At 39.6% G+C, this 27,118-nt stretch overlaps 1 protein-coding gene across 1 annotated transcript in view; it reads left to right on the forward strand.

Moving 5' to 3' along the window:
- The window catches only part of LOC106062946 (rhodopsin-like), a 171,802-nt gene extending 150,471 nt beyond the window's left edge, over positions 1-21,331 (forward strand). Inside the window, exons 5-8 of the mRNA XM_056021743.1 lie at positions 6,832-7,000; positions 9,554-9,698; positions 12,368-13,101; positions 13,991-21,331. Of these exons, the coding sequence (XP_055877718.1) occupies positions 6,885-7,000; positions 9,554-9,698; positions 12,368-13,101; positions 13,991-14,315 (1,320 nt within the window). The 5' untranslated portion in view covers positions 6,832-6,884 and the 3' untranslated portion in view covers positions 14,316-21,331. The remainder of the gene's footprint in view (positions 1-6,831; positions 7,001-9,553; positions 9,699-12,367; positions 13,102-13,990) is intronic.
- The last annotated feature ends 5,787 nt before the right edge of the window (positions 21,332-27,118 follow it).

Here is a 27,118-nt window from a genome sequence, read left to right on the forward strand (position 1 = left end):
TTCACTTCGTTGCAATTCCTCTCTTCTCAACTTTCCTCGAGCCGTATTCCACAGAACAGACCAACGACACACTTCCCAGTGTCGCTCCAGGTCTCTCAAAGCTGAACCAAGTCGTACTCAAGTCTACCGAATCAGAGCCGCACACGTCTTACATCGACTGTATCGACTGTAACGGCTCAAGTCCACTGTAGTTCGCTGTATAGACTTTAACGACAGTAGTCCACTCCAGTTAACTCTACCCTAGTTAACTTGCATCGAGTCGTACACATTTCTCTTCCACAGAGCCGCACGCGTCTTACATAGTCTGTATCGACTGTAACGGCTCACTCACGACTCCATACGACTGACTTTCACATTAACTTTCTGGCTTATATAGAGTCCCTAATCGCTTGTCCAAAGTTGCACAAACACTCCTAGTATCCTCTGGAATAACATGTCAGGAAACGTCACATCCTGTCTTTATTTATACATGTAGATTCCAGAAAACACTCGCTGCAGTGTCATCAAGTCGGGGTCACACGTAGTGACCTTTATCTGTCACTGTTCATTAGTAACTGTCCCCCTACTTAGATCTGTTCGTCCCCTGGAACAACACGTGTGGACACGTCACATCCTGTCTTTGTTTGTACATGTAGATTCCAGGGAACACTAGCTGCTGTGTCATCTCGCCGAGGTCATACGTTGACCTCTACCTATCACTGTTCATTTGTAACAATATTCATATACAAATCGCGTTTTTTGAGAATGTACTAGGACGAAGCAAGAGCTTTTCACATTTAGAAGTACCAATCTAACCGTTCTGCTTTCTCTTATCTTTTAAAGGAATATATATAAATCTCTATCTCTCTCTCTCTCTATATATATATATATATATATATAGTTCGTCCATCGTAGTTCGATTATGACCACTTTGTCATCTAGGGGGATGAGGGCTTTGCACTGGGGTTTTATGTCTCCTCGTGTGGCTGGTGAGACCTATGTGAGCCTGGAATGTTCGGCCTCACACTAGGCAGGTTATTCCAGCTGGAGCTATTGTCATTGGCCTTGCTTTTCTTCTGGGTCTGGGTCTATGCTGAACGCCTTCAGAGAAATTTTGAGGCTGTCCCTGAAGCGCTTTCTTTGACAACCTTGCGAGCGCTTTCCTTCGCTTAGTTGGCCATACAAGAGTCGTTTAGGGATGCGGTGGTCTTCAATTCTGCATGCTTGTCCTGCCCATCGCAGCTTGGACTGCATCAGGGTTGTGTGGATGCTTTGCAGACCCGCTCTTTGAAGGACTTCAGTATCTGGTATTTTGTCTTGCCATTTGACATTCAGTATTTTTCACAGACATGTCATGTGGAAGTTATTCAGTTTCTTTGCATGTTAACTGTACACTATCCATGTTTCTGAGGCAAAGAGCAATGTAGGGAGGATTCTTCTTCTTCTTCATCGTTCTCATTGTTATGTTGGAGTGTTCATATGACTAGACCAATACATGAGATGAACTGCGCAGTGGTTTCCAAATCAGGGAGCTCTCCATATAGTTTTCTTTCTATTGGGGTGATTTGGGGCCAATGTCTTATACGGGCCTCTTGGTAGAGAGAGCAGTTTTGGAGGACGTGGTCGGCATTTTCTGGTGATACTCCACATGGGCAGATTTCACTGGTTCCAATTTTGAGCTTCCGGAACATGTGTTGTCGCATTCTGTTGTGTCCGGTCCTGAGTCGAAAGATTAGACGCTGGTCTTGTCGGGATAGCTTATAGTAAGCATCATCTTTCTTGTGATTTGGATGGGAGCTCGTCCATTTCTCATTTATTTTATCTACAATTAATTTCTTCATTTCTTCTGGATAGAGAGCAGAGTTTACTTGTGAGTTTGTTCTCCCACTCTTGGCGAGTGTGTCAGCCTTCTCATTTCCTGCTAGTTGTATGTGAGCTGGTATCCATTGAATGACAGTTTTTTTGCTGTTGTGGTTGAGCTTTGTGAGTGCTGTTCTGAGGTTTTTAATATAAGGGGAATCAGAGTTTTGCAGGCTTTGGAGGGTTGTTTTTGCGTCTGTTAGAAAGACAATCTGACTGTGAGGGGAACTTGGATGATTTGCTAGCATGGTAGCAGCTAGTGCTAGTGCTTCCCTTTCTGCTCTGTGACTGTCAGAGAGCTCTCCAGTTGCAAAGGATTTTTCTAGTTTTCCTCCATCTGGCCATTCGATAAGTATTCCAGCTCCTCCATTTGTGGTGGCTTTATGGGATGAGCCATCCGTGTAAACTCTGATCCACTGATTGCTAGGGTAATTGGTATGTAGAAAACAGTTCACTATTTCCTTGAGCTCTGTTGGTCTGTAATCAGATTTTCTTTTTATGTTTTCAATATGGTCCCTTATAGTAGGAAGAGGGCTTTCGTCCCAGGGTGGAGATTCATTATAGTGTATCGAGGATTCCAGAGTAATTTTTTCAAGTTGGTGTTTCTTTTTTAGGTTTAGAGATTCCTGTATGAAATTGGTCCTTTTGAGACGGTTTTTTGTGCCAGTTTTGTGGATTTTTGTTCTGAGTGGGTGCCTCTCCAAGGTTTCCAATTTTGTGAATTGGGAAAGGATTTTTATTTCTCTTCTTTCATCCAGAGAGATCAGGGCAGCGGTTTCCTCCATAGCTCTTATGGGTGTTGTTTTGATTGCTCCTGTCATTATCCTTAGACCAATATTTTGAACCTTGTCTATTTTTCTAAGGTTGGTTTGGGCTGCTGAGCCCCATGCTGTGGCACCATATTCTAGTACAGGTCTTACATAACTGGTATAGGTCTTTTTCAGGATGTTGTGATTTGCTCCCCAATCTGTGCCAGCTAATTTTTTCAAGAGGGATAGTCTCTGGATGCCTTTACTCTGTGTTTTATCTATTTGGTTTTTCCAGGTTAGTCTCGGGTCATAGGTGACTCCAAGATAAGTAGGGCTGTCATTTTTTTCTAAAGCTTCCTTATCTAATGTTAATTTTATTGTTTGTTGTTTTGTTGACAGTGAGAATATGGTATATGTTGTCTTTTTTGTGTTAATGGACATGCCCCAGTCTTTGGACCAATTATTGAGTTTATCAAGAGCATCTTGTAATCGAAATTTCGATGTTCCTACATATTCTTCTGTGCTAATTAAGGCAAGGTCATCTGCATACATGCTGCTCTTAACTTTTTTGGGTAGGTTTTGATTTAGATCGTTTATGAATATTAGGAAAAGTGTTGGGGATAGGACTCCTCCTTCGGGGACACCATTTTTTATACCCACTGTGTGGCTTCTTTGTCCTTGCATGCAAACTAAGGCTTTTCTATTATTTAGGTATTCCTTTATCCAGTTGTACATTCTGTGGGATATGTGATGCTGGATTAGCTTGAGCAAGAGACCTTGTTCCCAGACTTTGTCAAATGCTTTTTCTAAGTCAACCCACACAATTGTTGTTGGTTTCTTTTCTTGAAAGCCGTCTTCTATTTCTTGTGTGATGAAGGCAATTTGATCTTCTGTTGATCTGCCTTTTCTAAAGCCAGCCTGGGCTTCAGTGAGTAGGTTATTTGACTCAAGGATCCATGTCAGCCTTCTGTTTATCACTCTTTCCATCAGTTTGCAGGTACAGCTAGTGAGGCTGATGGGACGGTAGCTATCCAGTTTATTTCTTGGCTTGCCGTGCTTTAGTATAGGGATCATAATGGCTTTTTTCCAGATGTTTGGAATTCTGCCAGATTTCCAGCTAGCATTGAATAATTGTAGCAGTTTTCTTTTGGCTTGAGGACCCAAGTGAAGAAGCATGTCATTTGATATTTTGTCTGGGCCCGGGGCTTGTTTTGGTTTGAGGGCTTTTAGGGATTCATCTAGTTCCTTCATTTTAAGATTAGTGGTCATTCCCAAGGAGTAAGCTGGATTGTTTTCTTTAAATTTATCCTGGATTTCTGAGTTTACATCTTTATTTCTACTTTCATTAATTTGTATTTGTCCTACGCTTTGGTAGGGAGGATGACGGCTCGATAGATCGCTAGTTTTGTATTTGTGCTGATACCACTTTAAAGGAATGGGTTGCCTGAGTCAGCCAGGAAAACCAATGATTTAGCATATTTTAAGTCACAGATCAACATGCATGACTAGATCGACACGTGAAATGCGTAGGACCTAATTATTATTATATTTTTTTAAGAAACGTCTGCAATCTATAAGTAATAACAAAAAGTTTGAAACTCATTAAGGCTGCTATTGTAGTGTTTATAGTTTTCAGACTACATATATGTATAAATAGAATACATTATGTAAGCCTACGAAAGCATACATCCAGTTTTCGATGCGTTATCAAACTTTATATATTTTGAATAGAATTAGGCTTACACCTATGATAAAACACATGGGCGTAGCCGAGAGGGGAGGAGTTCAAACCATCACTTGCCTCAGACCTCATTGTCTGAAAGGGAAACTTTACTTACTTCCCCAGTGCAGCCAACTTAAGCAAACTACAGTCACCAAATTTCAGGAAAAAGGGCTTTTGTGTTTTCCCTTCCCCCCCCCTTTCCAATACAAAACTAGACCATTTTACCATTTTCTACCAGTCGCTGGACTCCAGTGAATAGAAGATTTAGTTTTTGATTTTATTAGTGGAAGAGTAGCAGGCTAATTGCACTGTAGATACCTCAAAATATGAATTTTTTAAAGCTTAAAATAACGGAAATAATGCTTGGGTCCGGGGCGAACTGGGGAAGCTTACAGCGCTCCCCCAGACTCCCAAGCTGTCCCTTGGCGGTGTGTACTGCCTTTCACTAATTATAGGAAGAGAGTATTCTAGGGTAGAAAAAACGTTTAAAAGAATGAAAGATAAGAATTTAATGAATATTAATTACATATACACACACTAATATATATATATTATTAAAATCCCCCCCCCCACGAAAATATATGATATGCCATTTGTGGGCCGGTTTATATGGTAATGCCCGGGCCGATTTTGATACCCAGTCCGTCCCTGGATACGTGTGTGTGTGTAGGGCTTCTAGCTTTCAAGAGAACAAAGTTTTAGTTTGCCTCTGAACAAAAAGGGCTGGCCCACGGGGGCAGCCTATGAGTATAGATTGTGTGAAAACACAAACTTTTTTTTTTACCTATTTATTTATTTTTGTAAACATCTCAAGAACTTTTCACATTTTTTTTCTTGAAGTTTTGGAAAAAAGTAGCAGACATTGAATACGGACTTATTTAACAGAGTGGCTGCCTAGCTGAGTTCCGAAGGCTGTCGTCACGACAGTCCCGAGTTCGAACCTTGCCCGCCGTCATCCAGGACCATCCGTTGTAGAAGGCCGGCGACGTCACATGTAGGCAGTTTAGACCTATAGTTCGTTTCGTTGCCACGTCACTGGTCTGTACGACGATGCAGTTCAGTGTTGAGGGCCTTCTATAACTAACGGTCTCGCCTCCTCCCATGACGTCCCGCAGGAGTTTTGCACTAGGACGTAATCCTCATTTCTGAAACTTATTAAATTCAAATCAAATGGCGCCTTTAGTTCGCCCAATGTATTTCTTCGTTTTCTCTCACTAGAATGTAATGCATTATACTGCCATATGTATTTATGTATGCTGTATGATCTATACCACTTTTATATCTAATACCTAATTGTATATCTAATTCTTACACACCTTCCGTTGACAGTACCTCGAAAGGATACATCCGTATTTCGTTCTTAAATCGAAATCTGTTTATTTAAAATTCACTGTATCGCGGGAGATATGGGTTTAGCTGAAAAGAATCACTGTGATTCTCCTTACGAAATAAAAACTCTTTAGTTCTCCACGTAAAAATAACAAAAAGATTGAACACACTATTAACACAGAATCTTGGGCGCCCGCAGGATTTTTTGCAGGGGGGGGTGCAAAGTTACCACCTATGGCTATTAGTCGTAGCTTTAACTTTTTTTATTACAGAGAATATTAAGTTCACTGTAAATACTTGTCACGGGGGAAAAAAAACAATTAAAAAAAAAAAAAAAACATGTGAACAAACTATTTACTGTACACGTTGGTAAGTATATCCGTGGGGCCCGTGCATCCCAACGGTCGATCAAACCAAAAATGCTAACGCTGCCAAAACTGTCAATAACTACTGAATTGCTTGAGAGGCGCGTTAATAAAGAAACTAGCGAATCAAGATACGGAATGTAAATCCGTGTTCTGTAATAATCCCCAATTCCAAACATGTGGTTTGTCTCGGTGTGTCTGTCGACTGCAAATTCTCAGCAGCACCAACTCAATACCAAGTTTGTCTACCAGCATTGTCGCCTTACTCAGGTTGCCATCTCTGAAGTGTTCCTCAGTAAGGTCTAGTTGGTTTTTGTTTATGTAATTAATGAGACTGGTAATGTGATGTTGAGCGGCGACTTATGCTACAAGTTATAACTTATAAGTTACAATATCGACAAAATCAACTTGAGATAAAATGCAATAAATAAAGTTGACTTGAGTAATAATATAAAATGGTATTTGAACAAAATCTCGCTCACTACAATGACACTTCAGTCTCACGTTCTGGAGTCGTCTGCCCTAGCTAAAAACACTGAGGACTATTCCGTTTATTTTGCATCATTCACAACCAATCGAAAACCTCTTCGCAGCGTCACCATAGAAACACACACACACACCCAGACCCAGCGCCTTAGAGGGGCACCGCGATAAAGAGAATATTTTGTCATCATTAGCCCATCATACTACTATTCATGGCCCTGATATGATACTCGCTCAGGGCCTCGCTCAGTGCTAAGACTGCTATTGAAACCATCTTGACTTTGACGCTTATAATTAAGAGTTTAAACTAATTAATACAAAGCTTTCATTCTGTTTCCTTTAGACTGACTTTTTGTTTGCTATGCCACGGAATTGAGACACAACAACCAGCAAGAAATGAGTGTCACTATATTATACTCCAATGTCAGTTCGAGGCTGGATATTACACTTCCGGAAATGAACTTAACATCGGGTCTTGGCGTCCCTGACAACGGCACCGATGAAGAAAAGAGGTAATTTTAATTTTTTTAATTAGAAATTAACTTAACTAAAATTTCCTTTTGTAAAGGGGATTGTTCACGCTAATAGCATGCTCAGGTTGCTATGGTCTGATCACTTTTGTGGGACAAGTGATGGAGGGGGAGAAGGTTTCCGTGCTGCCTTTAGGCGCTCAGAAAACACAATTTAGTTCAAGTCGGTTTCGAGCTCAAGTCTCCATGATCAGGGCCGGATTTACCCACATGCTAACACAAGCTTTACAGTCACTAAGAAATATTTAGCGCTGATATAAAATATCTGAAATTATAAGGGTCCTTAAAAGGGCCCCAAAATCTCAAATAGATTAAGGCCTTTTTAAGTCGAATTACGGCTCTGCACTTGATAGTTAGAAAAGCGGTCAATGCCTCGCAGCTACATATCCCACAATGCAGTTTTATTCTGAACATTTGAGAATGATTGAGTGGTTCATAAGTAATCTTCATAGACTCCACTAGCAGACTCCACTAGCAGACTACACTAGCAGACTTCACTAGCATACTTCAGTTGCAGACTCCACTAGCAGACTCCACTAGCAGACTTTACTATCAGGCCTCACTAGCAGACTCCACTAGCAGACTTCACTAGCAGACTTCAGTTGCAGACTTCAGTTGCAGACTCCACTAGCAGACTCCACTAGCAGACTCCACAAGCAGACTCCACTAGCAAACTTCACTAGCAGACTTCAGTTGCTGACTCCACTAGCAGACGCCACTAGCAGACTTCACTAGCAGACTCCACTAGCAGACTCCACTAGCAGACTCCACAAGCAGACTCCACTAGCAAACTTCACTAGCAGACTTCAGTTGCTGACTCCACTAGCAGACTCCACTAGAAGACTTCACCATTAGACTGCACCAGCAGACTCCACTAGCAGACTTCACTAGCAGACTTCACTAGCAGACTTCACTAGCAGACTCCACTAGCAGACTTCACTAGCAGACTTCACTAGCAGACTCCACTAGCAGACTCCACTAGCAGACTTCACTAGCAGACTTCACTAGCAGACTCCCCTAGCAGACTTCACTAGCAGACTTCACTAGCAGACTTCACTAGCAGACTCCCCTAGCAGACTTCACTAGCAGACTTCACTAGCAGACTTCACTAGCAGACTTCACTAGCAGACTCCACTAGCAGACTTCACTAGCAGACTTCACTAGCAGACTTCACTAGCAGACTTCACTAGCAGACTTCACTAGCAGACTTCACTAGCAGACTCCCCTAGCAGACTCCCCTAGCAGACTTCACTAGCAGACTTCACTAGCAGACTTCACTAGCAGACTCCACTAGCAGACTTCACTAGCAGACTTCGCAGACGTGAAATGATATGCATGGATTAATCCGTGAGTTACTTGACTTTGCACGCAAGTCCAAAATGGTTTTATTTCTTGCGTAAAGTTAGAATCAAACTCTCATTAGTGGCCTGTTTGCGTGCGTTTTGTGTGTGTGTGTGTGTGTATTTTAACTCTTTCTCTCCTAATGAACGATACCATCGTTGATTTGATCCAATTAAATTAAATTAATTTTTGGTTTTATAAACTTTAATTCGTGTTATATTTTTTTTGAAGCCTGCATTCTCCCACAATTCTATACCAAAGTACCGCTTTAGAATTGCAAACAAAAATGTTATTGAAGTTTAATCATAACAGGGTAGAATGGACAAATGTCAAAAATGAACAATTCTGTCAGAACGTGGGAAATATTTACGGAAAAAAAGAAATAAAGAATAGAAAGAAATGTGTTTTTCTTTGTATCATATCATAACAATATCATAACAATATCATAACAATATCATAACAATATCATAACAATATCATATCAATATCATAACAATATCATAACAATATCATAACAATATCATAACAATATCATAATAATATCATATCAATATCATATCAATATCATAACACTATCATAACAATATCATAACAATATCATAACAATATCAGCTGTTGTCATTTCGTTGAATCGATGGTTTCTTCTTTGTACGATTGTTTAACTGCAGCACTTGCTAGCATGCAAACACTTTGAAAAGACTCTGGAAGCCATCGACACTAAGATCCGACTGGCGCTCTCCCCGGTCAAAGCCACATTTTTTGTTTGCCTGTGAATCTTGGAAGCTAAATGCTGAACGCGAGAAGAGCCCAGCAATGGAATTGAGACGCTATTGGAGGGATCCTAGATATCACCTATGAAGGCCGCATCACAAATTGGTAGTCCTGCTGACAACTGTCCAAAAATTCCACCTTGGAACAATATCAGAACAGGAAAAAGAAATGAAGTGATGAGAGTGGACAAGCGATTGTAATAAACGCAAAGAACAGTAAGGAATGGAGGAAGACAGTCGACGGATCACATGGTGCCCCAACGTTAAAAACTAAGGGATAGATGAAGTATGATGAGCTATCAATTCTATTTTAGAAGAGCTAAGCCTTTCGCATATCAAACGATCTCTACTTTTTATATTTATATACTAGGAATATGCGTAAAAATATTGGTGTAAATGCTTGCAAATATGTTTTTATCCACAGACGTATCTATGAATCGTACACTCTATACACCGTAACCTATGCCATGGCCACTTACTACCTCTACGTCATCGCCGCCTTCGGTGTGCCGGGCAATGTGGCTAGTATCTTCACCATCATCACACTACCGACTGTCTCGTCCTCCAAGGTCAGTGACTGTAAGTTAGAGGTAATCAGAATATTTCTCTCGTTGGATAGGGTTCAAGTCTTTCGTATGCATGGTCGCCTCGCAGGCATGTGCAATGGGGGTCAAAGTGCACTACCCTGAATTCTGAGTAGCTAAATCCAAGCTAATCTTTTGCACCTTCAAATCAATTAACTTCTTCTATGTAGCAGTTAAACAAGTAATAAACTAGTGAGTGGGAAGCGTGGCCGAGAGGCTAAATACGCTTGAACTTGGCTCGGTTTGACTACCTATGAAGGGGGCTCTAGGTTCGACATCCGACTCGAGCAGAGTTGTGTTTACTGAATGCCTGAAGGCAGCAGGGAAAAAACCTTCTTCCAAATACCCCCTCCCCCCACTGGTCCGGAAATGAGATTGAACCATAGCGCTACTTTCATGCTATAATCATGAAAGTAGCGCTACTTAAAAGCTATAATTTATTGTATACTTAACACTACAAAAGTACAGTTATAAAGGATACCATTAAATCATAGAAGCTGGCCTAGACTACTCACGGGGATCTAATCGTCAACCGTGTACGCTTTATTTGTCTAAATGCTTGCAATTATTTGCAATATAAAACATGTGAAATATTCTCATTTGCACATAATCCTAGTCGTAAGTTAAGGCCTAGAGTGTGTAGGGTATAAGTCTTTGTTAGCTGTTTTTCAATCTGATAAATGTGAAGGTTTTTTTTTAAACAAGAGTGAAGAGTGCAGTCATCTTGGTTAATTCATTTACGTCATGCGGAGGTGATATCGGTGTTAGGGTTAGATAAAAAAAAAGGCATGTCCATCAGTCTACGATAGCAGACGATGTAAGAAAGTGCTTCACGTGCCCTCGTCCGAGTGAAACCGGTGATTTTGGATCAACGAGTCACTGGCAGCATCGAGAAATGAAACAAAAGTACAAGCAGCAGCATCAGGAATTAAATGCATTTGCTGGATCTGTTGGTACTTAACCTTGGTGTCAATGACCTGAATGGCGTTTCGTGCATACGTAATGCTGTTGGTGTCGTCAAGAACAGTAACCCATTCCCTCTATTGGCAGTTCCCAACGACAAGCGTTGGTCCCGCATTGCCTCTTATTCATTTTTAAATTCCAATGTCTAGCTCTAGCTAATGGTGTGTTATCTAAGGTCTGCAGTATTTTCTTTTTAATTGTCATAAATATTTCATCTAATTTATGCAAATTTAAATTCAGATCAATAGCCCCCCAGAATCCCCAATAAAGGTAATGCGAACATAAAATTATTTTAACTGTGCGAAAATGGAAAATCGATACATTTCAAAAAGTTATAGAAAGAAAAATGAAACTTTGATCGACAAGATAAATGCAGAAGGGAGATAATAGACTAGTTGTATTCTTCTTCTCAGTCTTGCACGTCTGCGCAGTTACAAACTGCTAATTTTGATAATAACTGTGTTGCCTGATTAGGGTGAACGATTTCATCTATTCATTGAATGGGTCTTCGTTTCATTTAGACTGAGGGCATTAGTGAATAAATATTTTACAAAGAAAATAGCATTTGTCTTCCATGCAAATAAGAAAGGGTGAAAAACAAATAGTGTTGACGATGTGGGAGTTTAGGGTGTCTAATTAGTGCCCCGAGGGTGGGAGTTTAGGGTGTCTAATTAGTGCCCCGAGGGTGGGAGTTTAGGGTGTCTAATTAGTGCCCCGAGGGTGGAAGTTTAGGGTGTCTAATTAGTGCCCCGAGGGTGGGAGTTTAGGGTGTCTAATTAGTGCCCCGAGGGTGGGAGTTTAGGGTGTCTAATTAGTGCCCCGAGGGTGGGAGTTTAGGGTGTCTAATTAGTGCCCCGAGGCAGAGGTAGCCTAGCCATTTTATGCCGCTTTTCTGTAGCTCAGTATGAATCAAATTGTAGACCCGCCTAGCTGCAAGAGCGAACCCTGACGTTGCCCCTCAGTTTGTAATAATGTGGCCTCCATAGCTAGCACGGAGCCCCAACATTCCAAAGTAGTGTAGTGTAAAATTCCGGATGTTAATCAGGATTTTGGGTCCTCCCCTTTGGAGTTATCTCCCTTTCAATCTACCATCTTATCCACTTTTTTTTAATTTTAATTAAGACATAGTTTATTTATCCAATTTAAGATCTTGGACGTTCTTTTTATCCCTTGAATAAGGACAGCAGAGTCACATTGGCCACCTTGACAATCTTGAAGCGAGCACCCGGAGTATCACCCACAGCGTGACCTTTACGTCCAAAACCTGCAACAAGGACTTCGTTGTTTGTTTGTTTTTTCAATAAAATGTAGACAACCATCGTTGGGAACAAAGGCTGTTAGTTAATCTTTGGGCCATTTTTAATTAGCTGAGCCCTAACACATTTGGGGAAGGCAGAGATGGGCTGCTTAGCTTCTACACCTACTTTTTCCAAAACAATGCCTTTAGCATGGAAAGAACCTTGAAAGGTATTGGCCTTCCAGCGAGTGCCCAAGTGAGCTTTCTTGTATTCTTTATCATGCCATCTTTGTTCTCTGCGATGATCCTTCATCTTGCGAGCAGTGTGCAAACCCAAAGGCTTCCCAATGATTACTGAAGTGCATACTCAGAGAGTAGTACTTCAATTTTCCGTACTATATAATACGTTTTTGTATTTCATACTTTAATATCTTTTTTCTCTGTTTTATTTTAGGTCCATGTTGCAATTTTAGCTGTAACAGATACCATGGCTATAGTCCTAAAACTTTTATACCAAGAGTTTTCAGCTCGTGGCCTCTACGTGTCTCTGCCTTTTCACACAATCATCTTCTTTCTGATGGAGTTCTTCACCACTTACGCCAACTGGGTCGTGGTTGCCATGACAGCCGAGCGCTTCCTGGCCGTCTGCTTTCCTCTCCGTGTTGGCCGGATGTACACGCGCCGCAAGGCGATCGTCGTGCTGGCAGGGCTGGCTCTGATCACAGCGTCCATCAACATCTTCCATTTCTGGGCGTGGGAAGAGCTTTGCGAAGACGGATTCTGGTATTACAAGCTGAAGGATGAGTACATCGACGTTGTCCATGGGGCGTTCTATTACATCTCCGGCACACATTCCATTCTACTCCCTTGCGCCCTCATCTTCACGGGCAACGCCTTGATAATCCTCAGTATCAGACAAGCCAGGGCGGTGCAGAGGCATCTGACCAACTCTGTCGAGCAAGGAGGGCGCAAGGCGAAAGATCAGAGGCAGATCACTGTCATGCTGGTGGTGGTCTCCATTGTGTTTCTACTACTGAACACGCCCAATGCGTTTCTCTACTTCTTCAAGAAGTACTGGGAGTACGAGCTCTGGTCTTACAGCCACGCGGAGTACTTTTTCACTGCAAGGTTCATTCATCTCTTGTTGGACGCAAATCACGCTGTTAATTTCTATCTATATTTTTTAAGGTAACTATTTCCATTATCTGCACTAGATTTCGCTCTGAAATGTAAATGTGAACATATTCAAAACTTGTGTAACTACAAATCAAGCTCGTATCACGATAGTCTTGTATATTTGAAGTTAACTTAGAATTAAGTTTTTGTATAAACTAAACAAGCACGAAGGGTAGGATGTTGATTATTTTCAACTCTGAAAGAAATATGTAAATCAAACAACAAACACCTCTCTCTTCTTACTGGTCTTTCAAGCCACTATCTTCATATAAAGAAAGTAAACAAATAGTCCATTAGTGTATTGAAAAAAAAAAAATTAATGTTTTACCTTAAAACTAATCTTTTATTTTATATGGCTCCTTCTGTCCCGGAAGACCATGGATGCGCCCAGATATGTCACTGGCTTTGGTTTCGTCTTGAGACGGGGCAGAATCTGGTGTGACTGATCAAGCCAATTCTGGAACGGCAGATTTTGCCACAGTTCGTGCTTGTGTATGCATCTCTTTTAGGGATTCTGATAGGGCAGCTTTCTTGTTCTTTCTCTTGACTAAGTCAGCTTCATTTCTTTTGGTCTCGCTGAGGTTCGTACCAACACGCACAGTCTGTCTCCATGCTGTCCGGTCTTGGGCTATCTCCTCCCACATACTTTCGTTGATGCCTGTGGTTCTCATGTCTCGCTTGCAGACATCTCTTTAGGTTAGTCTTTGGCGGCCCTTACGTCTGACTACCTCCATAATCTCAGCAAATAAGGTATCTAATCTAGAATGTTACAAAACAAACTTTTCTAGTACTAAATGTAGGCCATGTGTCAATGGTATAACTTCAATGTGATAAATTCAATGTGATGCATTATGTTTAACATATTATTTTTTTTGTTTTCCACATGATGGTGTCGCTGCAGTATGTCCAGTTTCCGAAGGCGTTTCCTAGACTCCATCCGTTGCAGAGGCAAGATCCGACACCGCCATACCATGAGCAGCGTCTACAGAACATCTCAGACGTACATCAATAGCCTGCACCAGACAGGTGGGGGGGACACCTTCGGGCGCCCTGATGGTCTGGTGTATAGCGCCTTCAGCAAACGCAACAGCAGCAGCCGAGCGGAAAGCGGCCAGTCGATCAAACTCACAACCAACGGAGTCAGGAACAGCAACAATAATAAAATAACCAGGTCGCTCTTGAAGAATGACTCACAACATTTCGTGACAGCCAACAGCGACCTTTGAATTCCCCGAGCAATGTCATCACAGCTTTATAGCAGCTATTTAAAAACCTTTACCAGCCAGAAATCGTTCATCATAATTTCCTTTACTTTTCTTGTGATGCGGGAAAGGACATCCAAATACCAGCGCTCCTAGGAATATAAGCGTAAAAGGAATCCTCATGGTGCTCTTGGATTTTTTACTATCTGTAAAGATGGTTGCTGGAAAGTAGTATTCACAGGGCAATAATTGAACTCCAGACCAAGTAACTACAAAATCACTCAAATACCAAGGATGAGGTCAGCGAACGTTATTAAACTCACAAGATCGCCAGACTTTCAACTCCAGGGCCATCTAAATTTCAGCTCCCAAGACTTCCAAACATTCAACTCCAGAAACACCAAACATTCAGACTTCAGCGCCTAAACAATCAGACTACCAAGTTTAGAACTGCCCATTTCTTAGGGTTAAATTATCTACTTCAAGATTGTCTAACCACGCCCTCGTGGATTTACCTTCTTGTGACGCATATAATGCTTAATGGATAACGAAGAACGTTTAAAAATAATCCTTCCTCAACGTAATCCTTCATCAACATAATCCTTCAGCAACATAATCCTTCCTCAACGTAATCCTTCATCAACATAATCCTTCATCAACATAATCTTTTATTGACATAATCTTTTATCGACATAATCCTTCAGCAACATAATCTTTTATCGACATAATCTTTTATCGACATAATTCTTCAGCAACCTAATCCTTCATCAACATAATCTTTTATCGAAATAATCCTTTAACAACATACTCTTTTATCAACATAATCACTTTTCAACATAATCCTTCATCAACAAAATGCTTTAACAATATAATCCTTTAACAACATAATACTTTAGCAACATATCCATTAGCGACATTAGTCCTTCAGCAACATAATTATTTTGCGACATAATTCCATTCTTCTGGGAGAATAGTAAAATGACATCTCGGAAATTTCTCGTGACTCTTTCAAAATAAAAAAAGTCACAGATCATTGGATGTCTAGTTTCAAACTGGAGACATTGATAATGAAACTAGACTATTTTTTTAAACGTAATTATTTTTACTAATTGTTTTTTTCAAGAGAATCTCGATGAGAGAAAATATCATATTTACTACTGAGATAAACTAATGATGTGTCTTAATTAATATCACATGTCTGGGGGGTATCACACCATTAATGTGATACATTTAATAGTTTTGATTTCACTAATTTAACTCAACCTATGTGCTGTAGTATATCGTCATACAAATATTTAAAACGAATTGGCATTTCTATGTGATAAGCTGTTAGAATCTCATTGTTATCTCTTGATGTGTACGCTTATGTGTGCGTGTGTGGTTTCAATGGATATATATCCATCATTGAAATGTTACAGAAAGATCCAAGGTATCACATACAAAGAACGCATTAAAAAAGAAGAGAATACAGACAGGATTAGTGCAGCCATTGAACCTGCTAACTACTGTCGAAAAACTCAAACTAAAACTCAATTACCATATTACAAGGTCTTCAGGGCTCGCAAAGACCTTCCTTCAGGGAACGTTACCAGGACAAAAAAGGTAGACAGAGAAAACGAGGAGAAGACAACAAAAAAAGAACGGGCCTGCCGTGTAAAAGAGATTGATCCAACGCAAAAGACAAAGATGAACGGAGAAAAACGGTCAACAGATCTTGTGTGATGCCTCAACGGTTCAACAGACTAAAATAGGTGCATGTATCATTAAAATACATAATAAAATAATCATTGTCGGAAATGTTATATGCCCGTAACATACCCAGGTCTTTGTCTGACAATGATCCTTTAGACGCCATGTGAGTGCGAGTGGATGAAATAGTGAGAGCTATGCAAGATAGTTTGATATATTTTGTTTCTTTTAGAAAGCAAGTAAAGATGACAGAAAATGAATCATTTCATTTTAGCTGTGTTTTTTTGTGTGCCAGTGACATTATCATTACAAGGTCCTATTGTCAATATCTTTTATTGCCTTTACAACTTAGCTGGTAACCATTGTGAATTTTCATAAAAAGTTTGAAGATTGTTAATTTACTTTTTGGCTTTTTTTTTAAACAATAAATTCAGATAGATAAAAAACTAAAAACATTTTGATTAATCTTAATTTAACATTCAAGCTTAATCTTAATTTAACATTCAAGCTTGATCTTAATTTAACATTCAAGCTTAATCTTATTTTAACAGTCAAGCTTTTGAAACCACACAGGGGTAATAAGTGTGTAACAGTGATATGTTTCTATTTCCCACGGTTAACGAGGGTGTCATGTGGGCAGCACAAAGACCAACCGCCTTTTACTTTTCCATAACTGATGTCAGGTACCCATTAGAGCTGGGAGGCGCCCTAAAAATTCCTGAAAGTAAAAAATTTCAGTCTTCACCAGGATTCGAACCGGTTCGGAAGTCAAGCGCTCTACCGCTCAGCCACCGCGCTAAGATATGGTGATTTCAATTCGCTATACTTAGTACCTCCTACCACTACTCTGTAACGCCCCTACACTTGGCGCCTTGACGGCGTGTCATTGGGGAAAGGTCGTCCTACATGAGCTGAACCTAGGATCAGGAACCGTTCAAGGATGAATTTGTTTAAGTACAATTTTACTTGTATAGGTCAGTCGAAATGAAACGAGAGTATGACCGAAAGAAAGTTAGTATGAGGGCAGTTGGCAGTGTGTGGCGTGAGTTGGAAATATTACTGTGTATGAGGGCAGTTGGCAGTGTGTGGCGTGAGTTGGAAATAATAGTTTGTGTGAGGGCAGTTGGCAGTGAGTGGCGTGAGTTGGAAATAATAGTTTGTGTGAGGGCAGTTGGCAGTGAGTGACGTGAGTTGGAAATAATAGTTTGTGTGAGGGCAGTTGGCTGTGAGTGGCGTGAGTTGGAAATAATAGTTTGTGTGAGGGCAGTTGGCAGTGTGTGACGTGAGTTGGAAATAATAGTTTGTGTGAGGGCAGTTGGCAGTGAGTGGCGTGAGTTGGAAATAATAGTTTGTGTGAGGGCAGTTGGCAGTGAGTGGCGTGAGTTGGAAATAATAGTTTGTGTGAGGGCAGTTGACAGTGAGTGACGTGAGTTGGATATAATAGTGTGTGTGAGGCAGTTGGCAGTGTGTGACATGAGTTAGATATAATACTGTGTGTGTGTGAGGGCAGTTGACAGTGTGTGACATGAGTTGGAAATAATAGTTTGTGTGAGGGCAGTTGACAGTGTGTGACATGAGTTAGATATAATAGTGTGTGTGAGGCAGTTGGCAGTGTGTGACATGAGTTAGATATAATAGTGTGTGTGTGAGGGCAGTTGACAGTGTGTGACATGAGTTAGATATAATAGTGTGTGTGAGGGCAGTTGGCAGTGTGTGACATGAGTTAGATATAATAGTGTGTGTGAGGGCAGTTGGCAGTGTGTGACATGAGTTAGATATAATACTGTGTGTGAGGGCAGTTGGCAGTGTGACATGAGTTAGATATAATAGTTTGAGTGAGGGCAGTTGGCAGTGTGTGACATGAGTTAGATATAATACTGTGTGTGAGGGCAGTTGGCAGTGTGTGACATGAGTTAGAAATAATAATTTGTGTGAGGGCAGTTGGCAGTGTGTGACATGAGTTAGATATAATACTGTGTGTGAGGGCAGTTGGCAGTGTGTGACATGAGTTAGATATAATACTGTGTGTGAGGGCAGTTGGCAGTGTGTGACGTGAGTTAGATATAATAGTTTGAGTGAGGGCAGTTGGCAGTGTGTGACGTGAGTTAGATATAATAGTGTGTGTGAGGGCAGTTGGCAGTGTGTGACGTGAGTTAGATATAATAGTTTGTGTGAGGGCAGTTGGCAGTGTGTGACATGAGTTAGATATAATAGTTTGTGTGAGGACAGTTGACAGTGTGTGACATGAGTTAGATATAATAGTTTGTGTGAGGGCAGTTGGCAGTGTGTGACATGAGTTAGATATAATACTGTGTGTGAGGGCAGTTGGCAGTGTGTGACGTGAGTTAGATATAATACTGTGTGTGAGGGCAGTTGGCAGTGTGTGACATGAGTTAGAAATAATAATGTGTGTGAGGGCAGTTGGCAGTGTGTGACATGAGTTAGAAATAATAGTTTGTGTCAGGGCAGTTGACAGTGTGTGACATGAGTTAGAAATAATAGTTTGTGTGAGGACAGTTGGCAGTGTGAGACATGAGTTAGAAATACTAAAGTTTATGTTTGTCGACTCAACAGTGTTCTTACGGTGTTTTCATAGTTACAGCAGAACCCGAAAGGGGGACGGGGGGGCTAGACCAGCGGTTCTCAACCTGTGGGTCGCGACCCCCCTTGTGGGTCGATTGACGATTGGCCAGGGGTCGCCTAAGACCATCGAAAATATGGATTGTTATTGTCTATTCTTCTATTGCTGTGTGGGTGGGGGTCGCGGCAGAGTAGGGGATTATAATAAGGGGTCGCCGAGCAAAAAAGGTTGAGAACCGCTTGGCTAGACGGTGGTAACTAGTTGATTTAGTTTCCATACAATGACCTATAGAGAGAGCTATACCAGAGCCTGTCTTCACCCTCAACACGTCCAATGTACTTTATCATGCTGAAATCCCCATGGAGTTTGATACTTTTTTCTCTTTAACTGTATCCACTTTATGGAGGTCTCAACAAGAATACTTCAGTCAGGAAACTCTATTAGCTAAACAGTTTTTTTTTTAGCTCTATCGCAGTAAGTGTGTTCAAAAGCTTCTTAAAGGCGATACATTTACACTTCAGTGTAATCAACATTAAATCTATTTAAAGTGTTCCTTGTAACGCGATATATGTTTGAAAGATATATAGATCTAGTTTGTTGTTAGTTATAGTTGTTACACTTTTTTCGTTTTGTAATGAATGCCATTATGCAGGGGCGGTACTTGAAATGGGATAACCTTTGAAACAGAAGAAAAAATAGTTTTAGACCTCTTTATGTAAATCTTTGCAATTTTTGTTTCCTAAAAGGTAAATCACAAAATTGCAGAGAGTATAAAATCTAGTTTCTTGACGTCAGGAAACGTTTGAGTGGTTAGAGAGTAAGGTTGAGAGGACGCTAACCCATTCATTGTGTGCAATTTCAATTTTAGGTCAACACATAGCCTCGTTTTGATGTGCGTATAGTACACAATAATACTATAATTATATCATCTATCCTCTGGGTGTTTCGGTTTTGTACGAGTCTCTCCGATTCTCCCTACATCTTGCCCATCTGCTAGCCGTCTGCTTCCAGATTTCTGCGCCATGTATTCCTGGGCCGTCCCATCTTCCTCTTTTCTTAGGGGGTTCCATGTTATGGCTTGCCTTGTTATGTTGGATGCAGGTTTGCGAAGGAGATGGTCTATCCATAGCCAGCGTCTCTGAAGGGTCTTGTAAATGGTCCTTACCGATGGTGCTGATGTCCTGTTGGAGACGATGGTCTTCCAGACGACTCTGGCTTTCACCTACTAGCATCATGCACATTCCAGATGGAGGTCCATAATCTCCCATGTCCACGAAGCCAGTACTTTTGCTGTTTGAGGTTTCTGCAGCTGGTATTTTTTCAAGAGGATTAGTCCGGCTTGGAGACGTAAAGCCCAGGATAGATCAGAATGGAGAATCAGAATGGAGAGATGTGTTAAAGCAGTCAAGGGCCCTTCATGGGCTGTAGCACCACTGGAATGCAGGGCCGGTCCAAACAATTGCGGGGCCCTATGCGAAACTGATTGCGCGGGCTTAGTCTGGGTGGGAATAAGGATAATAAGTGAAAATTAAGATTTCGTATTAGAAAAAGAATCGACTTCGCATTTTATTCATTCGTTACTAAGTACAAACTTGCGATCAATTTAACTTTACTTTATGAACCTTGCAACCTATGGCATATTTATATGCCATTGACTATAAAAGTAAATAAAGGTATTGGAACTTTCGCTAAAAACTCGTCCGATTAATACATTTTATCACATGAAAGCAGACAATGCCTTTTTTATCGCAATTACTATTGGCGTTTTCCGTAATAAATAACACCCACAAATGACAATTTTGTCAATTTTTCAGGATATTTTTTTTACGAGTTTTCAGATTTTAATAAATGCAGGACATTTCCAGGAATTTATCGTATATATTTTGCAATTTAAATATATATAATAGAATTAGCGCGGGGCCTATGGAAGCGAGGGGCCCACTGCGACCGCATAGGTTGCAGTGGCCTAAGACCAGCCCTGCTGGGATGGATGGATGGTTAGATAGCTAGTTCTACGGAGCTTGGAACCTTCCTTGGTGGAATTAGTAATAGTATAGAAATTATAAAAAACAATTATAATCTTTCCTCAATTAGTTTATTAGCGATACGAGTTCATCTATTTCATTTTATTGTTCAAATTATATTGAAAGAAAGCTCATTATAACTAAAAATGTAGATGTTTAATCTATTTAAATGTGCATTGGTTTGAATGAATTATTATGAAATATTTTTGTTATGTATAACATCTAGTCAAGTAATGATGTATTTTATAAGTTTCATATCTAAGGGGAAGAAACTGTGATCTGTACATACATAATGAATTTTAATATACTATTTAATTTCTTATTGTACACTTTTTTTCAATGACAAATATTTATGAAAGTCGGTTCTATGCATTGATTATAATGTCAAACATTTTAAGTAAGCATATTTATTAAATAAAGCATAATTTGTAACAGGGGGACAGCATTTGAGAAAATGGCCTACAATAGCTATTGAGAGATGTAGAGCTATGGTGTGGTACAGAGACCTGATGATGCCCCGGCAATACGTCGCAGCCTCAGCGTGATGCTCGGGTGGAAACGGTCGTTAGAGGAGACGATTATGCCAATAGGGAAACAAAACAGAACTCCCGTTGGAGTGCCTAAGCACTGACTGCATGGCACTTATGTGGATGGAAGAAAGCCCCAACAAACATATCAGGGAATTTCCTCGGTTTGCTTGGCCCTTGTCCTCGCCCTTAACCCAAGCTTCTTGAGATATGAGCCATTGATGATATATATATGATATATATATATATATATATATATATATATATATATATATATATATATATATATATATATATATATCATGGGCGTAGCCAGGATTTTTTTTCGGGGAGGGTTTTGGGGGGGGGGGGGAATTCCCCCCGACCCCCCCCCCCCTCCCCCGCGAAAAAAAATGTATATATATATATATATATATATATATATATATATATATATATATATGTGTGTGTGTGTGTGATTGTGTGTGTGTACATAATTAATTTTTATTACATCTGACCCTTTCGGAAGACGTTTATTGTTCATTGTAGACTCCCCGCCCTTGCTAGCAAGAGGGTCTGGGGGAGTTCGCAGCGCTCCCCCAGCGCGGGGCGAAGCCCCGCCGCCGGGCACTATTTCTGGTATTGAAAGCCAACAAAATGCATATTCTGAGGTATCTACAGTGCATTATCTTGCTATTAAAAAGTTTTATTTTAAAAACCTAATGTGCTATTCTTACTGACTTAGACCCTCACGCGCCGTTAGGCGCATTTTCCGGCAAGCTGTTTCCGCAACTCTTATTTTGCGTAATTCATTTTGTGTGAGAATATGTCCCGCAAAACCTCATGCGACGCTCTGTCACAACCTTACTAAGGATTCGACTCCCAGTTCGGCATATGATTTCTTTGATTTTTGTTTTTAATTCAAAACCCCATTTAGCTACGATCATAGAATTTGGTGACTGTAGTTTGCTTTAAAATAATATTGAAGAGAGAGGTTTTCAACTCTAAACGCTCTGTAGGGGAATTTTAAACTCAAAACCATCTGGAGGGGTTTTAAACTTTAAAGAAAAAGCCATCTGGAGGAGGGGAATTTACACTCAAAACCCCTTTGGCTACGCTCATAGATTTTTTAGTGTGTAATTTTCTTTTTTTTTTATATTGAAGAGGTACTTTTTAGCTTCAAACCCCAACTGGGAGAGGGGGGGGGGGGTTGAAACTCAAAACCCCTTTGGCTACGCTCATAGAATTTTGAGTGTGTAATTTGCTTTTTTTATTTTGAAGATGGGGTTTATCGTAAATTTTGGAGGGGGTTTTAAAATCAAAATCTTCCTTAACTGTGCTGTCGGAATTTGGGGATTGTTGTTTGCATTTTGTTTTGTTTTGTTTTATAGAAGAGGGGGATTTAACTGCAAAAACCTCTGGTAGGGGGTTTAAAATTCAAAACCCCCTGTAGGGGGTTTTAAACTCAAAGCCCCCTGGTAGAGGGATTTGTATCTCAAACCCCCCTGATAGGGGTTTTTTAAATCTCAAAACCCCCTGGTAGGGGGATTTAAACTCAAAACCCCCTGGTAGAGGGTTTTTCACTCAAAACTGCCTCGGCTGAGCTGTGGTAAGTGATGATTTAGTATTAAAATCTCACCTAAAATAAACAAAATGAAAGCAAAAATCAGTCACTTAATTCCGTTCCCCCCCCCCTACCCGGGGGGGGGGATTTCATTTCAGGGGGGGGTTTGAACCCCAAGAACCCCCCCCCCTGGCTACGCCCATGATATATATATATATTGACATCGGATAAAGTCAAAACATATTTTACTGATTGATAGTAGTTTAGCTTTTGAAGTCATTAGATAGGCCTATATTTAAGACACGATCCTCGACTAGCTTTAAGTGTACGGAAATACAAATGTCACGTGGACTAATGAGGATATAATATAATAACAAACAAAAATGGAAAAACGAAAGACCAAGATAATGCCCAGGATAGATCAGAATGAAGAGATATGCTAAAGCAAGCCAGGGTCCATGGGCTGTAGCGCCACTGGGATGGGATGGATGGACCATGCTCTGCCTGCAGCGTTGGATTGCTGTCCAGCAGTGTGCGGGCATTCAACTTTATGATATATCCTTTTATCGACTCTTTCGCAGCAAGTCATTTTATAGGCTAGTTCTATAAATACATTGTATCGCCTCCAGCCTGCGCAGAGTATTTTAAATTGACCCAGAAGTCTGAGACGTCTGTGAATAGCTGAAGGAGTCAACACTATCATTGATTTGTAAATACATTTGGTATATTTCCCTTGAAATGCCTCCCAGTCAACTTTATCTAAAAATGTATTTGTCCTCATTTGTACAATAAACGTCTTGTGCTGTATAGATCAACAGTGAGACTATGTTGTCATGTGATAATTGAGATAAGCCATGTATCTATGATAAGTCTTAAGTGTTCAAAAAGTTACATATTATCATAAATTGGGAAATATTTCTGCTAATTAAATTTGTCTATTGGTTGAATACATACGTTTCTTGTTCAATATTTCCAACTACTTTCTATGAAATTAAAAAAAAAAGATAAAAAATTATTTGTATTGTGTCATTCGTTTATGAGACTGGAGGCTTGAGGGACTAAGTCCATATTGTATTGGTCATAGGTCCGTTTAAAGACCGCATCACAAACGAAGAGATTAGAGACAGAGTAACTACGTCGGTTGGGACCCCACGATGACCTACTAACTAGTGTAAAAATAAAACGCTATCTAAAACTCTATGGCCATATTACAAGGTCTTCGGGGCTCACAAAGAACTTCCTTCAGGGAACAGTACCAGGAAAAAGAAGAAGAGGCAGATAGAGAAGGCGATGGGAAGACAACATAAAAGAATAGACGGCCTACCATTGAAAGAGGTTCTATCCTAGACAAAAGACAGAGAGGAATGGATAAACATGGTCGAAAAAATCTTGTGTAGTGCCCCAACAGACTAAAGGATAGAAGAAGGTGAGGTGTGGTGGTGTAAGTCCAATTATTTGCCTCCAATTAAAAATGTTTCCAAACGTTTGGTCTCATTTTTTTTTTTTGTACCGGTAAAATATGACGAAATAAAATAAATAGATCTATAATCACTTAACATTACACCTGTTCTAGCTCATCAATTTTTCACATACTTGCTTCATATGTAATTAACGCCTCCAAAGTCTTTCACACACACAAACAAAACTCTTAGCCAAGCGGCTTTTGGCACTCTCGAACACACAATGGCGTCGAAGCCCAAGGAAAAACGTTTTAGTGGTTAGAGAGTAAGGTAGAAAGTACGCTAAGATATTCATTGTGTGCAATTTCCATTATAGGTCTACACATATTCTTTATCTGGTGTGCGTATAGAACAAAACAAAAGAGATGCAGACAAAAAAAAAACATCTCTCAGATTAGGCAGGAGGCAAGACCCATAAATGCGAGACTTGGGAAGAACCAACTTCCTATACGTACTGTGTGCAGCGTAGTAAGAAGTAGTCAAGACCCATTGATACGAGATTTGGGACTCCCCAACGCCCTATAACCCAAGTATTGCGTGTAAATTAGTAAGGAACAATAGCGCTAAAGGAAGATTGGACGGTTAAAAGTCAGAAAATTTGTTTAGGTATTTCCATACTTAATCACACAGAGTTGGCTGAATCCTGAATAGGCCTAATCTGGCTGTTCTTTGCTGACATGAGGATGTCTAAGACTTGCTTTATAATCAATTACCGAGAAGGCTCTAATGATGAGAAAGCGATTTAATGAACGCGTGAGAAAACCGTCTGAAAAAAAATTGAAGTTTCGAGAGATTTTTTCAATAGATAGACAAAATTGTGTTTCTGAAAGTGTAGCCCATTGAAAAATCTACATTTCCGACAAAATAATAAAAATGTTTAGTGCTACAAGTTGATTCTGCAGTGAAAAAAAAACCCAGTACAAATAGAAAAAGTCATATTATTTTTTAAATCCATAATAATTATGAATATTTACATTTTCTGTACATCATTGTCTGCCTCTATTCTGTTAGCAAAAAATTACACAATACTCTTTAGACACATTTACAATGTGATTCTATCCTTTTACTTAAGTAATAAAACTGCTAATAATATTTCATATTTTGTATAAAAAATTCAAGTGTTACAAAAAATGTTTTGAAAATTGTTTATTCCACGATAGAATGAATATTTTAGGAAAAAACAATTGCGCTGGCCAACTTAGAATGTTGATGGGAGATAACCTAATATTTTAGATGATGCAGTTTCATTAACTCCCCGTAGACTTATTTAGCTTTTAAAATGAGTAAATATTTTCATTACAGCGGCATTAATATATTGTCGTTATAAAAATATATTGTCTTGGGACATTCTCCTAATGTTGTTACTGTTGCTCTCTCCATCTCTTACTCTTTATTTTTGTTTTAAACTGGAACTTTCATTCCTTCACCAAATCCGACATCTAGCAGACGACTGTTTCAAACCTGGTCTTCAAATCGAACTCTGTCCTCTTTTTTGAAGTTACAGGAAATGTATTGGCATTCTTCAAGAGGTTTGACAATCTTAGACACACAGAACATTGTTACCATCAGGGCCGGATTTAAGCAAGTGGAGGCCACAGGGCAGAATTGTTATGGAGGCCCCTACACTTTTTTGAAAGCTTTAATAAAAATCCACTTTTTAAAACTTATCAATATATATTGTATATATCAGCCTCCATCAGTCGTAGAACGACTATGGTTCATCTCGAACACTTTTTCAGATGGCTGTGAAGCCCTATTTTGGATATGATAAATATACTGATATCTAATTAGACAAAGACTTCTTTATTGATCCTTATGGAAATTTGATTTGTTGTGATTACATAAGGACGCTTTTTTCACATAAAGACAACACAACAGAAACATACACACACATATAGAGAGCAATATTTTAGAAGAAAGAAATACAACTATTTAATATGCAATTTTTGTGAAAGAAAATGTATTTTTTGTTTTTTGTTAGTTTAAGTAGAGTAAGACCATGAATGAATTTTAAAATCTCTTATGTGGCGACCTCACGGCTGTAACCTCGCTTTAAATTCAGACCTGGTTACCATAGATGAAATATCATTGATAGGGAAAATATTTCTACAAAAAGTTATGCAAAATGTAAATAAAATTGAGAAATATTTAATATTTTTTGTAACTCATCAGTACCACAGAAATTGACATTTTGAAAATATTTGCACTGCTTTGACAGAATCAGAGAAAAAAAATGTTCTAACTGGACACAACAGAATGCACCACAATATGTTCCAGACTCTGAACAATTGGATCTAGCAAAGCATGCACACATGGATGTCTCCAGAGAATGCCGACCAAGTCTTTCAAAGCTGCTTTCTTTATCATGAGCCCTGAACAAGATATGGCTCCAAAACAACTCTTTGAAAAAATCTATATGGAGAGCTTCAAAAAAAACTGGAAAAGTCCAGCTGAGATGTAGGATTGCAGTACTCCAGCTTTCATTCCTTCACCAAATCCGACATCTAGCAGACGACTGTTTCAAACCTGGTCTTCAAATCGAACTCTGTCCTCTTTTTTGAAGTTACAGGAAATGTATTGGCATTCTTCAAGAGGTTTGACAATCTTAGACACACAGAACATTGTTACCATCAGGGCCGGATTTAAGCAAGTGGAGGCCACAGGGCAGAATTGTTATGGAGGCCCCTACACTTTTTTGAAAGCTTTAATAAAAATCCACTTTTTAAAACTTATCAATATATATTGTATATATCAGCCTCCATCAGTCGTAGAACGACTATGGTTCATCTCGAACACTTTTTCAGATGGCTGTGAAGCCCTATTTTGGATATGATAAATATACTGATATCTAATTAGACAAAGACTTCTTTATTGATCCTTATGGAAATTTGATTTGTTGTGATTACATAAGGACGCTTTTTTCACATAAAGACAACACAACAGAAACATACACACACATATAGAGAGCAATATTTTAGAAGAAAGAAATACAACTATTTAATA

Source organism: Biomphalaria glabrata, chromosome 2 (genome assembly GCF_947242115.1).
Source record: "Biomphalaria glabrata chromosome 2, xgBioGlab47.1, whole genome shotgun sequence".
NCBI classification, from domain to species: Eukaryota; Metazoa; Mollusca; class Gastropoda; family Planorbidae; genus Biomphalaria; species Biomphalaria glabrata.